The following is a 15993-nucleotide window of genomic DNA, read 5'->3' as shown; positions in this document are numbered from 1 at the left end:
TGGATCTATTATTTCCTCTTCTATTTTAATTGGTACATTTTTACTGATTAATATAGCTACTCCTCTTGCTTTTAAATTATACGACGCTGCTGTTACATGTCCTACCCAATCTCTCTTTAATTTCTTGTGCTCCAATTCAGTTAAATGTGTTTCTTGCACAAATGTTATATCAATTTTTTCTTTTTTCAGTAAATTTAGCAGTTTCTTCCTTTTGATTTGGTTATGTATTCCGTTAATATTTAAAGTCATATAGTTCAACGTAGCCATTTCAAACTTTGTTTATCTTCCCTTTCCATTTCTCCATCATCACCTTTCCTTCTTATCCATTTCTGTTTTCTTGTTTTGAACACTTTATAAGACAACATTTCTAAAACATCAAACATTTTCCTTATTCTCCTATTTAAAACTTCTTTAACCCCATTCTCCCCTCCCCCTCCTGAGTTGCCCTTTATCTCTTGTTGGGCAAACACATCTCCCCTCTCCATTTGGATTTGCGAATTCACTCGCAAATGTCAACTGATTTTGCAGTGACCGTAACTCATCCCCACCCAGCCCCCCCGGAAAAGATTTCAATTTTCATATGTAACAAAGGTCACTCTTTTAATTCCCTCTATTCCCTTTCATTCCCTTATTAATTCTTATCTATACTCTATATATTTTCCTCTAAATACGTATACATTCATGTATACACACACATACATACACATCTACATATATATATATATATATATATATATATTTATATATATAATATATACATACATATACCCATATACACACATACATATAGTTCGTGGTCATTTTTACTCTCATTACATGTCTTCATCTCTCTGCTTGTTTTGTAGTTGTTCTGCAAATTTTCGTGCTTCCTCTGGATCCGAGAATAGTCTGTTTTGTTGCCCTGGAATAACTATTTTAAGTACCGCTGGGTACTTTAACATAAATTTATATCCTTTTTTCCATAAGATCGTTTTTGCTGTATTGAACTCCTTCCTCTTCTTCAGGAGATCAAAACTTATGTCTGGATAGAAAAAAAATTTTTGACCTTTGTATTCCAGTGGCTTTTTGTCTTCTCTTATTTTCTTCATTGCTTTCTCCAATATATTTTCTCTTGTTGTATATCTTAAAAATTTTACTAAAATGGATCTTGGTTTTTGCTGCGGTTGTGGTTTCGGGGCTAATGTTCTATGTGCCCTCTCTATTTCCATTTCTTCCTGTAATTCTGGTCTTCCTAGGACCCTGGGGATCCAATCTTTTATAAATTCTCTCATATTCTTGCCTTCTTCATCTTCCTTAAGGCCCACTATCTTTATATTATTTCTTCTAATGTAGTTTTCCATTATATCTGTCTTCTGAGCTTACAGCTCATGTGCCTCTTTAACTTTTTTATTAGATTCTTCTAATTTCTCTTTTGTCCTCTACTTCCATTTCTACGATTATTTCTCGTTCTTCCACATTCTCCACTCTTTTTCCTATCTCTGATATGACCATTTCAATTTTATTCATTTTTTCTTCTGCATTCTTAATTCTTCTTTTTACCTCATTAAATTCTTGTAATTGCCATTCTTTCACTGATTCCATATATTCTTTGAAAAAAGATACATCCATTGTCTTGCCTTTCTCTTCTTCTTCCACTTCTTTCTGTTCTTCTTCTTCTTCTTCTTCCTCTGGATTGACCATCTGTTGTTTCCTTCTTTTCTTTTTACCTTCTTCTTTCTTGTTGTCGTTATTGTCTCTGTTCTGCACCAGCTGCTGTGCTGCAGGTGTCTCTCTCAGCTGTGGAGATCGACTCCGCAGCTGTTTCCCCCTCCCGTCAGTGTGTTTTTTTTCTTGCGCGGTTGCGCACTTTTACTCGGCTCTGCGAGCCATTTTTGTAGTCCCGAGCCCGGGACTTCCACTGACCTGAGGGAGCTGGCTTCTCTCTCCGCGGCGGGCCTCCTCGGACAGGTAAGGCCTTCACCTTCTTCTTCCGACGTTTTTTCTTCTTCTCTTCTTCCCGTTGTTTTCGACTTTTCTCTCTTCGCTGCCATTTTCTTCTCACCTTTATTTTTACTTTGTTTTAAATTTTAATCTTGTACCTTTGTGTTTTGTGCGTTTTTTAACTTTTCCGGAGAGGGCTGGAATTCCCTGACCGGCCACTACTCCATCACGTGACTCCCCCCATCTGGATCATCTTCAGCTGTCATCATTTTCTTAGTCACAGACCTAGTTACCGCACATGCAGGATATATCTCACCATCCTCTCTAACCACATCCTTACTAGGCCAATTTGTCAATCTTAAAACTGACCCAACTTTATTCTCTGACAAATCATTCCCCAGCAAAAACGAGACACCTTGCATGGGTAACTCCTACTACAACAGTTCCTTTGACTAATTCTGAATTTAGCACAACCTTGTGAAGCAATATTGACCCTACCTCATCTCCAACACCTTTAATCAAAGTTGTCTCCTCTGTGTCTGTCCTTTGATCCACAGTTAAAACGGTTTCTAACAACAATGACTGAGCAGCCTCAGTATCTCTAAGAATGTTAACTGGAACCTGTGGTTCTCCCTCCTTTATTGAGACAAAGCCCTCTGACACAAAAGGCTTGAAAACATCCATGACCTACTGATCAGGTTATGCACCTCTGCTCTCCTTAAATTCCACTGTTTCTGTATACATGGTTCTGGTTAAACCTGTTTTTACCTTTTCTGTTTCAAGACTAGACAGTCACACGACCAGCTTTCTTACACAAATGGCATATAAATACAGAAGTTCTGTCCTTTCCTACCTTTCCTTCATCTTTTTTCTGAACATTTTCTCCAGACTTTATTTCAGCCCTACTATCCCGCTCCATCCTAACCTCATGAACAGGTTTATTAATCTGGTGCACATGAGCTCTCTGAAAATGCCTATTATTCTGGAATGTCCTTTTGTGAGTCTTCCTCAACAAATTTTCCTTCACATGTAATATTTCACTATTATAATCCTCTACGTTTGTACTTTTCTCATCCAATGTTTAACTTCAACAATTTTCAATGCCTCAGAAATAGCCATCACTTCCTATTTTCTCACCTTCTGCAGTTCTGCAGGTGATGGATGTAACAAAAATGTATCAACATCCATTGCTGCAGTTTTTCCAGACACAAGCTTTCTGTTAGCTTGTAAAAATAGCCTGCAAAAACATCCCAATCAACTAATAAATCATGAAACTGCAATGTTCAAATCCTAAAGGATGAGCCCCCATAAAATGTTACGGAGTCCAGATGACCCCAAAAACCAGTAGCAATAGATATGCACGACAACACAGGGTTATTTAAACAAAAGTAGTTTAGAATTTTATTTGAACATGAAAACAGAATTGAACTTTAACTTATTACTTAACCTACCTAACCCACTTAATCCGCCCTCAAATACTAAGTGCAGGTGAGTGTAATGTGTATTGAAGATTAGAAAAGTTCTTTGGATCACAGTCCAATCTCACTGGTTGCAGGCAATTCTTGCAACAGTGCTCATACATTAGCATTAACAAAGTTCACCAAGCTTTGGTGTTTAACAGACATATGGTTACCACTCAGAAGGGCTCTTGCTGGTTTTCAGAGAGAGAGATTCCATTTCCAGAGCATCTGCAACTGATTTCTTCTTAATTCTGTCTTTCTGACAGAACTTGCCCCCTTCAGGGTTCTCCGGATGATCCTTTTTCTTTCAGGTCATCTTTCAGACCATCAGTCTTCTCCTTTGACCAGGCAGCCTTCCAAAGTTTGGCAGCTTGTCCCTCTGGAACAGATTTCTCTGACTCCTTCTCTCTCACTCCCTCCCTCTCTGAGAGCAAAGCTGTTCTAACTCTGCCTGCTAACGCCACATGCTCTCCTAGGCAAGCTGTATGTGGATACTTTGTTGCTCCTTTGCAAAAAGCAGGATGCAATAATCCTGCTAAAATTCTGGCTTTTCAAATGTGTGTGTGTGGAAGCTGCTCGAGTAATTCATTCCAAGCTACCTCTAAAACTCTTGTCACACTGCACATTCAGAGATCTGAGAAGAACCCTTGGCCGAGCCAACTTTGCTTGAAAGTAAACAACAATCACTAGCGATCTGTGGTCGTCTCAGCCTTCCTTAAGATAGGTTGCAGACACCACCTTATCAATTAGTGCATTGGATCAGGTAGTGCCGGAAATGCACAGAGAAGCCGCTGTGTGGAGATTTCACAGAAATACAGTTTAGAAGCAGGAAAGGATCAGATGTTATTGAACAACAATGAAAGGAACTATTAGCATGTGGTCTACAAAGTAACCTTCTTTTTGTATACTTTATTTAAAATCAAATTCAAAATCCATAATAAAACACATCATATTAACATACAAAAATTTCCCCCATATATACCCCCCTCCCACCCCCTCTCTTAGCTCCCTCCCATCCTCTACAACCTCAAACTAAAGAAACAAACCATCATAGTCGGGTTTGATGTCACCAATCAACCATGACATATTTAGACCCATACATTTCACAGAGGGACCCGCACATTAACAAAAATGGTAGACGGATGGCGTAAATTGTAAGTTATCTTTTCCAATGGAATACATGATTGCAAGTCCATGTGCCATCTCTGAATACTTAATTCAATTTAATCTTTCCAGGTTATAGCTTTACATTTTCTCGCTACTGCCTATTCCAACTGAATAAATGCAATTTGAAATGTATCCAATTTCATTTCCAAACTCCATTTTACTTCATATGTCCCAATAAAAATTCCATAATTCCATTCAGAAAGGGTTTCACCTGATCACCTAACCATACTGAATGTAAAAAAGACCCTATCTATTCCCCACATTGAAAACACATATCCAAAGAGATAAATCTATACCTCTTCAACTTCTCAGGTGTTAAGTAAAGTTGATGAATAAAATTATAATGAACGAATCTTTATCTTACGTTTACTGGCTTAGTCACACTGTCCTCACATAATGTCATCCAATCATCCTGAGAAATTAAAACCGACAGATCCTTCTTCCTTTTACTTCTCACTTTATAAATATCCGACTTAGGCATCTTATTTTGTAATAAAGCATACATTTGTGTAATCAATCCCATTTCCCCTCCTTCAATAATTGAACATTCAAATCTCTTCCTTCGAGGTAATCTCAAACTGTGTCCAAAATTATCTAGTAACAAAGTTACTAAGCATGGACCTGATCCATTTTTTCATTCTATCACTGATATGAAACAAAATTTCCAGCTTCATAACAATCTTCGGCCAAGATAATACCTTTCTTTTCCCAAATATTCAGGAATACGTGATTTATTTTTATACAAAGCTTATTTTAATACAAAGGGTTTTAGCCGAAATTTTGCCCTCAGCACCAATAGCAACGTTGGTCCGATACCATATTTCCATGAAATGTTTTAACACCGGTAAAGGATAATTTTGGAAAAGTTGAGCATTCCATTTATAAATAAACTGTTGCATTCTTTGTTCATGAAGCTGAGCCATTTGGATTTTAGCCCAACGTAAAGATTGTTGTGATCCAACCATTCTATTAATAAACTTGAATTGTGCCGCTTCATAATAATCCTGAAAATGTGGTAATTATAAAACTCCAAGTCAATTTTTGTATAGATACTCTTGCCAATTTACCTTTTCATAATAAAGATCTTCCCAGCACATGGAAATCCTTAAAACCTTTTAGGAATCCCACATGTAATTGATTGACAAAAATACTGAATACGGGGGAAAACATTCATTTTAAAACACTGTCGTGATGGACACAACCAAGAAAGACTCAGCCACCACATTGAAAGCCATTAATGACGTTTTTATTCAAATTCAGCCCGCGCCCGCTTAAGGGCAGCCTAAGCTCAGTCACCTCGTGCATTGTGATATCAGAATCGCTGCCCCAGGCGTGCGCTGGGCAGGTGACTTGAGGCAGGGAGAAAACCTTGACAGCGCCATCTTCCCATGGCTGCTCCGCCATGTGGCGTTATACACCATGGGAGACTGCGCCGCCACATCGCCCTATTAAAGTTATCAGTAAATCTTTCCACCTATTTAAATCTAATTTAATTTTATGCTATAATAGTCTATAATTCAACTCATATAAATGATTATAATTATCATCTACATTTATCCCAAAATACTTAATTTTATCCAACCGCTTAAATGTAACAATATCTGCAGTTTGCATAATCCATTCTTGTCAAAGGCATCATTTCACTCTTATCCCAATTAACCTTATATCCTGATAATGCACCACACTGTTCCAACCTTGCATGTAACCTTCCTAACGACTGCGTAGGATTTGTTAAATATATCAAAGCATCATCGGCAAATAAATTCATTTTATACTCTTCCTCATTTGCCTTAATATCTTTAATATCACCATCTTGTCTAATCATTCGCGCTAACGGTTCAATAACCAAAGCAAATAAAGCCGGTGACAAAGGACACCCTGTCAAGTTGATCTAGATAATATAAACGAAGAAGATACTTGTCCATTTGTCACCACTCTAGCCAATGGATTTTTATATAAGGCCTTCACCCAACCAATAAAGAGTGGCCCAAATTTAAATTTTTCCAATACCTTAAACAAAAATCCCCATTTTACTCTGTCTGCAAGGTAACCTTGATTAGAGAGAGGCATTAGATTAGATGTATTTTTTAGATTTAATTTTTCGAGTTGTTTTCTTTTTCTTTTTATTCTTTTGTTTTGTACAATTTATTTCAATAAATGGGTTCACCATATAGATTATTTCTTATTACATTACAACTCCGATTATCTGAAAGGGCTGTGACCAACCGGCTGCTGACGAGAGGCCGCTCTCCTGGATGACGGCAGGACAAGGGATTCTTCCAACCACTTGCTGGGAGTGAGTGGTGTGCAGTTTGATGGGAGAGTTGGAGAGAAAAGTCAATAGGGGAAGGTAAAGAAGGAATAGAAAAAGAGAGGGGAGGGAGTTACCTGAAACGAGAACAATCGATGTTCTAATTTCACGTGCAATAATTTTTTTTTCAACCTGAGAGGTTAGTTTGTCTCTGAAAAATATTTCAGATTAATGCAGATTCCTGATTTGTTTTGGATATCTTCATTTATTTGAATTTTTGTAAACTTTTGGATAAATGAGGATTTCAGCGAATCTGATTTTGGATGATTGGAGTTGGAGTGTAATTGTTTTGGAGGTTAACAAGTCATCCTGAATGTAGTTTCATTAACTTTGTTTTCTTCGCGTGTCCTTACTCGTAATGGAATGAATTGTCACGTGGTTTTCAGATTTCTGTATGTATGCTTATATGTTAAACTCAATAAAAACATTTTACCAAGAACAAGCATGTGGTCTTGAAGGTAAAAGTCACAGTTAAAACTTAATGACTATTTTCAAATCCACTGCAAAGCATTATCTTCATCATGTGAACCATGGCAGTGAACAGAACAAAAGTATCTGGAAAAAGCAAGGCAAAACACCTTTCAGGATTGGCCCAATGAACATTGGTTCAAGGGTTGCTGAAGGCATTGCAACTGAACACATGGCACAGGGTCAATCCCCAGAGACATTCAGATTTTACACCTATACACTCAAGGCTGAGGTTTCTGACTTGAATTTGATGAAAGGCAAACCACAGATTCTTGGTGCATCTTTACGAAGAACACTCTTGTTTTGATTTCAGCTAGAAAACCAGGACTCCAGTCTTACATCAGTCTTTCTTCCAGGGCAGAAACCAAAGGAAAGGGCACATTCTTCTGGGGGTCCTTGGTTAATATTTACTCTTAAATCACCATGGCAGAAACACAGAACATAGAACACTGCAGCATAGTACAGGCCCTTCAGCCCTTGATGTTGTGCCAACCCATATATTCCTTCCTAAAAAAAGCACTAAACTCTCCCTACTCCAAAACAATAAAGAGAATTTAATTCCTGCCTTTGACAGCCAATTGTTCCCAGAAGAAATATTAAAAATAATTATACTTCAAATGTAACAACAGAAAATGTTGGAAATAGTCAGCAGGTTGGTCACCTCCTGACTTGCTGGGAGTTTCCAGCCTTTTCTGCTCTTATTGAAATATCCAGTAATTCCAGTTTTATCATTTACACTTTAAACCTTGGGGATCCTTTGTGCTGTGAAAGGAAAGAGAATGTTTTTCATTTTAATTTACAAAAATAAGACTATCTGGACCCATTTATTAAGTAGGAATGTATAAATTCCAAGTAGGATTCACTTGTTGAAGACCTTGTTTAAGTTTCAGAATAAATGAAGCACCCAATCTGTAGATGCTTTGGAAAAAGATAAGACAAAGCATAACTGATTTACCAACACTGAATTGGAGGTAATTAGCTGCGAAACACCAAACTCTCCTTATAGGATGAGTGTCTGATGTTTACGTGAGTAATGAACCTTGTGCACACAGTACAACTTATGTTCATTTCGACATTGCCTCATAGAAGGTTTCACACGTGACCGAGAGTACCTGCTGCGTGTTTTCTTCCCTGCGGTCGACATTGAAGTCTGACGATTCCTCCGCAGCAACTCGGGAATGAAACCACCTGCCTCTGATCTTCTTGCAGCAGTTGCACGTCATTCTTTTCCGAGGAGTGAGGGATCTCCTACTCTGCTCCTCTTCCCCAGCCACTCGTGCCACTCGTAGACAGCACAAGGCATTGCCCATTCTCCTGCAAGTCACACGCGAGGTGTTTCCAGTGACGTGTGATGTAGTAATTCAAATACGTCACCACCGTGAGCCTCACTTGGCCAAAAAGCCCTGGTATTCGGCAAAGACTGTGCCACGCGCTCGCACCACGTTCAACCCTCACAATGAACACGACTGCAGTCTCAGCAACTGGGTTTGCTGGCTGTGTGATGTCGTCAATGGGTTTATTGTTACACAATAATACAGAAAGACAAGTGAAACCATGGCAATCTCCCAATATTTACTCTCTCGCTATGATGTCACAATGAGACCCCAACCCCCCCACATTCTCGGAATGAATGTACTCAAGGGGCAGTTTATATTTGAGGGTCTCCCGCCAACCATTGTTGTCGGGGCAGCCAGGTGGACTCCTCTTGTCATTGCCCCTCCCTCCCAGGTAGTCTGCACCCACCTGGATCGGGTGCCAGGGGGCTATAAGGAGATCGGGGAAGTGATTGATACCCTCCTCTATGAGGGGGTGTGATAAGACAGCCCAATCTGGCCTGTCTGTAATAAAAATGGCACGTGGTGTATGATACTGTAAATTGGACAAATTCACTCCCCACCCCCCCACCCCCACCCCCTCCCCCCTACTCACTCTTGCTGCGGTCGTTTTCGATGTGGTTAAATTGGTGGAGGATATCACGGGCAGGGGCGACAAACCCTGGTATGCCGTGGTCAACATCGACAATGTGTTCTTCTCTAACCCATTAAGCCCCAACTCCCAGGACAATAGTGGAATCCTACACAGGTGTTCTGTGGGCACTGCCCTTCGGGCAGGTTGACCAGGACAGCAGCATTCAGGGGCTGAAATACCTCTCTTCCATTTATGGAACACCAGAGGATTGCACTGGCTTCTTGCTGGGAAGATCACATTCGGAGAGTACAGTTTTGGGTTGGACGTGAAGATGAATGGAAGATAGTAAATTCTGTGACAAAGAGCCGTTACGACACATTCACATCCTTCACCGTGCTGGAGAAAAGGTCAAGATACCGTAAACCAAAAGTTAACATCGCATAGTGATTCCCAAAGTGGGTGCTGCCTCCCCTCTATGGGCATTTAAGAGACCCTTAGACTGGCACCTAGATTAGTGAATAATAGAGGGTCACAAGGCAGGAAGACTTTAGTATTTTAGTTTGGAACGAATATATGGGTCTGCACAACATTAAGGGCATAAGGGCCTCTACTGTGCTGTAGTGTTCTATGTTCTAATGACATCATTCTTTTCACCTTCAAAGAATAGGCACCTGACCTGTCTTGCCCTTCTTTATAAATGTTCTGCATTTATATAAGTGGAGAATATACTGTGGTGATATGCTATTACTCCTCTAGGTCACCAGCACCACCACCTGACAACCTCATATATAAAGCCGACCAATCCTAGGCTCCTCCATTCTGACCTGGGCTTGCACAGAGGCAAGAACTTGCTTTATATACTTGTCTATTAAAACTAGCATTTAACTTGGACTCTGTCTAATGTGGTTGATGTTAGTCACAATTTAATAGACTAATATATATTTTTATATATATATATATATACAGCTCCGCCTGTTAGTTAATTCAACGGAACCGGGATTGGCCGTGCAACCACCTGGGTTTCTGACTTACAATTAAGGATCGCGACAAGCACGGGCAGAAGGCGTACGGCAAGTCGCCCTCCTGATCATGATCTACTACCAGGATCTCCTGGATGGGTTGCTAACTCTGAGACACCCCTAGCCAACCCCAATGTCCCACAGGGTGCACACGCTTGCCCAGGACCGAGTGTCCGCATGGCGAAGGGATCAGTTGGTAGGTGTCCACTCACAATCTGACCATGACATTAACCTTCCATTTGTTTTCAGGCAGCAGAGGAACTCAATCTAATGTATAATAGGGACAAGTGTGTCTTTAGCACTAGGTAACTGGCCATCCTGGGATATGTGGTACAGAACGGGGAAAATCAGCCCAGACCCTGTCCGCATGCACCTGCTCCCAGACCTCCCAGTCCCACACTAACAGAAAACCTTAAAGAGATATTTGGGACATTTTGCATATTATGCACAGTGGGTCCCCAACTATGAGGACAGGGCTTGCCCACTGATAAAAGCCTCCGGTTCCCAACCTGCCCAGCAGCTGTCAAAGCCTTCACAGATATTAAGGACCTGACTGCAAAAGCAATCCTGCCATCCATAGATGAGACGATCCCATTCCAAGAGGAGACCGATGTATCAGATGTAGCGCTAGCTCCTACACTGAACCAGGAGGGGCGACCGGTAGCCTTTTTCTCATGGACCCTACAGTGGTCAGAGGTGAGAGACTCAGCAGTGGAAAAGGAGGCTCAAGCCATTGTGGAAGCAGTAAGGCACTGGAGAGATTATCTGGCATGGAAACCTTGTCAGGACCAATGATCTATGGCTTTTACGTTCGCCAACCAGAACAGGAGAAGATAAAAAAACAATAAAATCTTGTGCTGGAGGATAGAATTGACTACATATAATTACGACATTCTTTACCATCCAGGGAGGCTCAATGAGCCCTCAGATACACTGTCCAGGGACAACTGTGAGGCCCTCAACCACATGTCCCAACTGCAGAGCTTGCACAATGAGCTGGGCCACCCGGGAGTCACTAGACTGTTTCACTTCAAAAGGACCCAAAATCTCCCATTCTCGGGAGAGGAAGTAAGGACAGTAAACAAGGGCTGTCCCATCTGTGCGGAATGCAAACTACAATTGTACTGGCCGGATAAAGCTACACTTATGAAAGCTACTAGATCTTTTGAGCACCTCAGCCTTGTCTTTAAAGGCCCGCACCCTTCCTACGACAGGAATGTCTATTTCCTTAATGCCACAGACGAATACTCCCACTGATCTTTTGGAATCCCATGTCCCCACGTATCGGCAGCCACAGTAGTAAAGTGCCTGCAATCCATTTTCAGCATGTGTGAGTACTCCTGCTATGTACACAAAGAGGGGTTCCGCTTTATGAATGCCGAAGTCGACCCAGTACCTACAGGACAGAGGTTTTGCCACCAACTGCACCACAAGCTACAGTTCCAGGGGAAATGGGCAAGTAGAAAGGGAAAATGCCTCTCTCTGGAAAACCATCCTGTTGATCTGAAAGGCAAAAGACCTACTCGTGACAAGATGGCAAGATGTGTTACCAGAGGCTTTACATTCTATACGCTCGTTATTGTGTACCACCACTAACACAACACCACATGACCATATGTTTTCCTTTACGAGGAAAGCCGCGACAGGCACAGTGCTGCCTAGATGGTTGATGACACTGGGACCAGCACTCCTCTGGAAGCACTGCCCAGCCCCACAAAATGGACCCACGGGTGGACCCAGTGGAGTTGAGCCAGGCGAATCCCCACTATGCATTTGTCACATTCAGGGACGGACGGGAAGACTCGGTGGCCACCAGGGACTTCGCACCGGTTGCAATCGTGGACAATGTGGGAGACTCACAGTCCCCTATGGATCAGCATAAAGGCAACAGACACTAGGACAGCCAACCATCACATCACCCCAAAGGGCCCCGCCAAACAATACACTCCCAACAACCAGTACTCGTACAGAAAACCATACACCCCCTCCCACCCTGCAACCGACAGGAATCCCTACACCCCCTCAGCATACTCCCACCTTGCAACCGACAGGAAGCCCTACATCCCCTCAGCATACTCCCACCCTGCAACCGATGGGAAGCCCTACACCCCCTCAGCATACATCCACCCTGCAACTGACGGGAAGCCCTACACCCCCTCGGCATACTTCCACCCTGCAACTGACATGAAGCCCTACACCCCCTCAGTATACTCCCACCCTGCAACCGACGGGAAGCCCTACACCTCCTCAGCATACTTCCGCCCTGCAACCGACGGAAAGCCCTACACCCTGTCTTGGGTAAACTTATACCTCTCATTTTGTTCGTTTTAGATTGGTCACAGTGTTTGAGCTACCGAAAGAAAATAGACACACACACACCGAGAGCAGTTCAGTTTATACAAGGCTTTATTACTAAATTTAAATCTGAATTCACACTACAATATGCAAGCCCTTCCCAATTATACATCAACACCTGGACTGGTCCCAACTGCTGAAGCAAGGCAACGACTGCACATTTGTAGAAGGTTGTCGGGGAGCTGGTAGCAGCTTCTCCACCTCCCTTGACCGGGACGTTAGCTGGATTCTTGAAGTTCTTCTTCTTGCTGAGAGATGTTGCCACCTCTTGGAGAGTCTCAAACTTCAGCAGTGGGACCATGGCTTATATTACCCCAAAAGTTGTTTACTTCAGATCTTATCTCTTTGAATAAATGATTTAATTATCTTCAAGGTCTCCTGACAGTCTGCGACCAACAAAAGACAACTGCATCTCTGGGCCTCATGAGGGAAGTTGGATAATGTCTACTGATTCATATGCATCCCTGGGCCCCATAGTGTAAATTTAGATAATGTCTACTAATTCATATGCAACAAGCAGGTTCTCAGCCTTGCAGGAGCAAAGGCTGCAAAAGTAAGAAACATGGTTTAAATCTTCCATTACACACCCCCTCATCATGCTCCCACCCTGCAACCGATGGGAACACCCCCTCAGCATACTCCCACCCTGCAACTGACGGGAAGCCCTACACTCCTTCAGCATACTCCCACCCTGCAACCGATGGGAAGCCCTACACCCCCTCAGCATACTCCCACCCTGCAACTGACGGGAAGCCCTACACCCCCTCAGCATACTCCCACCCTGCAACCAATGGGAAGCCCTACACCCTCTGAGCATACTCCCACCCTGCAACTGACGGGAAGCCCTACACCCAATCATCATATTCCCACCCTGCAACCGATGGGAAGCCCTACACCCCCTCAGCATACTCTGGGGAGCAGGGCACCAGAAATGGAGAGAACATCCCTGTTAAGAAGGTGAAGCTTGGGATATGATTCCACCGGCCAGTGACCATAACAGTGGATCAGAAATGGGTTCAGCGGCTAAAGGAGCCACACAGGCTGCACATGAGTTATGTTCATGGGAACCGCTCAGGCTGCGGGCTGCTGGAGACTGGCTCATGGGAATCCCCGTAGGAAATGGGATACGAGAGGGTGCTGAGGGCAAAAAGGGCTTCTGAAGGGTCTCGGATGCTGAAGGCTTCCTGATCATGTCGGAGGTTTGGATCTGGAGCTTGTGTTACACAACACCAATCGTTGTGGACCCTGACATCATCAACAACACACTGCCGCAACTACCTGTCCTAGCGGAGCTAGATGCTGAATTTACCATCACCGATGTCATAAAAGCAGTCCATTGCATGAAAAATAACAAATCACCTGGAATCAATGGTATCTCTTCTGAGATCTTGAAGATTGGTGGCGAAGCACTTACCTCCGAGCTCACAATACTATTCAAAACATGTTGGCTCCACCGTTACATCCCCAAAGATCTGCGGGACGCAAATATTGTGACCCTTTCCAAGAACAAAGGTGACCACCAAGACTGCAGTAACTACCATGGCATCTCACTGCTCAGCCTTGTAGACAACATACTCTGTTGTGCAATCCCATTCAACCCCCCCCCCCCACCCCCACGTCTGCCAACCATCGCCAACAGAATACTGCCTGAAAGCCAATGTGGCTTTCGGCCATCTCCATCAACTATCGATTTGGCCTTCGACTTCCAACAACTGCAAGAGAGATGCATTAAACAACGCAAACCTCTCTATATGTGCTTCATCGACCTGACCAAGGCCTTTGACTCACATCTATTCCATGTCTTAAAACATCTTGGCTGCCCTGACACACTACTGTCCATCATCGTCCAGTTTCACAACATCATAGAGGCCACTGCCCAATTCGATGGCTTGAGATCAGAAGAGTTCCCAATCCAATGCAGCATAAAACAGGGTTGCGTACTCGCTCCAGTTCTGTTTGGCATTTTCATCTCTGCTCTTCTGCGCCATGCCTTTCCAGAAGCTTCAGGCACAGCGCTGCACACAAGGAGCTCCAGAAAACTTTTTAATCTGTCACGGCTCCGGGCCAGGACATAAATCAGAAGAGTTATGATTTGAGAACTGCTCTATGCAGATGATGCTGCCTTCATGGTTCACTCCCAGCCAGAGCTGCAAGTATTGTGTGATGCATTGCATCTGCCTGCACTGAATTTGGTCGGAAAATGAGCCTGGGCAAGACGGGCATCTTTAGCCAACAAACCCACGACACTCCATCAGTTACGATCAATGGGTCAGTGCTCGCCAACATAGACAAATTCTGCTACTGAGGCTTCACTGTGACAACAACGAACTCACTTGATGCAGAACTGGACACAAGCCTGGGAAAAGCATCCACTGTCTCCATGCCCATGTGTGGGAAAACTGCCACCTCTCCACCAAGTTGAAAATCCGAGTCTACGAGGCCTGCGTGCTGAGTACGCTTCTCTACAGCCTTGAACCCTGGGTCACATACATAAAGCATGAACACTGCCTAACGCATTCCATTTCTGCTGCCTCAGATCCATCCTAGGCTACTCATGGCACGACAGAGTCACAAACGTCCAAGTCCTGGAGAAGACTGGAGGTACGGACCTCTACTCAATCATTCGCGCTCACTGCCTGCGGTGGGCTAGCCACATTGTCTGTATGCAGGATGGCCGATTGCCCAAAGATGTCCTCTACGGTGGGCTACCAGATGCTCCCCGCAATGTTGGCCGCCCACGTTTTCACTACAAAGACGTAATCAAGTGCAATCTCCAGTCATTCCATGTCAACCATACTGACTGGGGGGACCTCACCAAAAAAATCGCACTGCATGGCGTCTGCGATTCGCAGTGGAACATCACAATGTGCCAATGACTACAAAAAGTTCCGTGAGGGCAGAAGAGCGACAAGACACTGTGTTCATGTTCACTTGCGAAGGGATGGGCCACGATGTTGTCAATGAATTAAACAGGAGACTGTGCAGCCGCAGAGGCTGAGGGAGCATAGGAGGAGAATTCACAGACCGTGGCTCTGAACAGAGGTTGTTTTGATTCCCTTTCTACTCCAATAGCTCAGTGCTTAGAGCACTGGCCTTGTCAACCATTCCTTGCTGGGGCCTCATTTCTGCAAGGGGAGCTGGACAAAGTGGTGACTCTCCGTCTGCCTAAAATAAAAGGAGTCTTGAACCTTGAACCTCAGTCAGAAGTGAGGAGCTGTTTGGAAAGGCTGGGTGCTGAAGCCTATCAGCTCCTCTCTGAGCGGTGAAATGGATCGGTTCCAATTTGCAATCGTAGCAGTAGGTCTATGGTGGATGCCATCTCACTGGCACTACACAAAGCCCTGGAACTCCTGGACAGCAAAGATGCATACTTCAGGATGCTTTT

At 43.2% G+C, this 15993-nt stretch overlaps 1 protein-coding gene across 3 annotated transcripts in view; it reads right to left on the bottom strand.

Moving 5' to 3' along the window:
- The window catches only part of LOC138759057 (microtubule-actin cross-linking factor 1-like), a 34514-nt gene extending 25706 nt beyond the window's left edge, over positions 1-8808 (bottom strand). Inside the window, exon 1 of one of the 3 annotated variants that reach the window (XM_069928913.1) lies at positions 8439-8808. In XM_069928913.1, the coding sequence (XP_069785014.1) occupies positions 8439-8636 (198 nt within the window). In that variant the 5' untranslated portion in view covers positions 8637-8808. Of the gene's footprint in view, positions 1-3553; positions 4044-4911; positions 5063-8438 lie in introns of those variants that run through there. The other 2 variants (XM_069928914.1, XM_069928915.1) reach the window with 2 other exon arrangements.
- Between the last annotated feature and the right edge of the window lie 7185 nt (positions 8809-15993).

The sequence above is a fragment of the Narcine bancroftii genome, chromosome 3, assembly GCF_036971445.1.
Source record: "Narcine bancroftii isolate sNarBan1 chromosome 3, sNarBan1.hap1, whole genome shotgun sequence".
In the NCBI taxonomy this organism is placed as follows: Eukaryota; Metazoa; Chordata; class Chondrichthyes; order Torpediniformes; family Narcinidae; genus Narcine; species Narcine bancroftii.
Note: the sequence above shows the minus strand (reverse complement) of the source record. Positions and strands in the feature narration are given on the sequence as shown.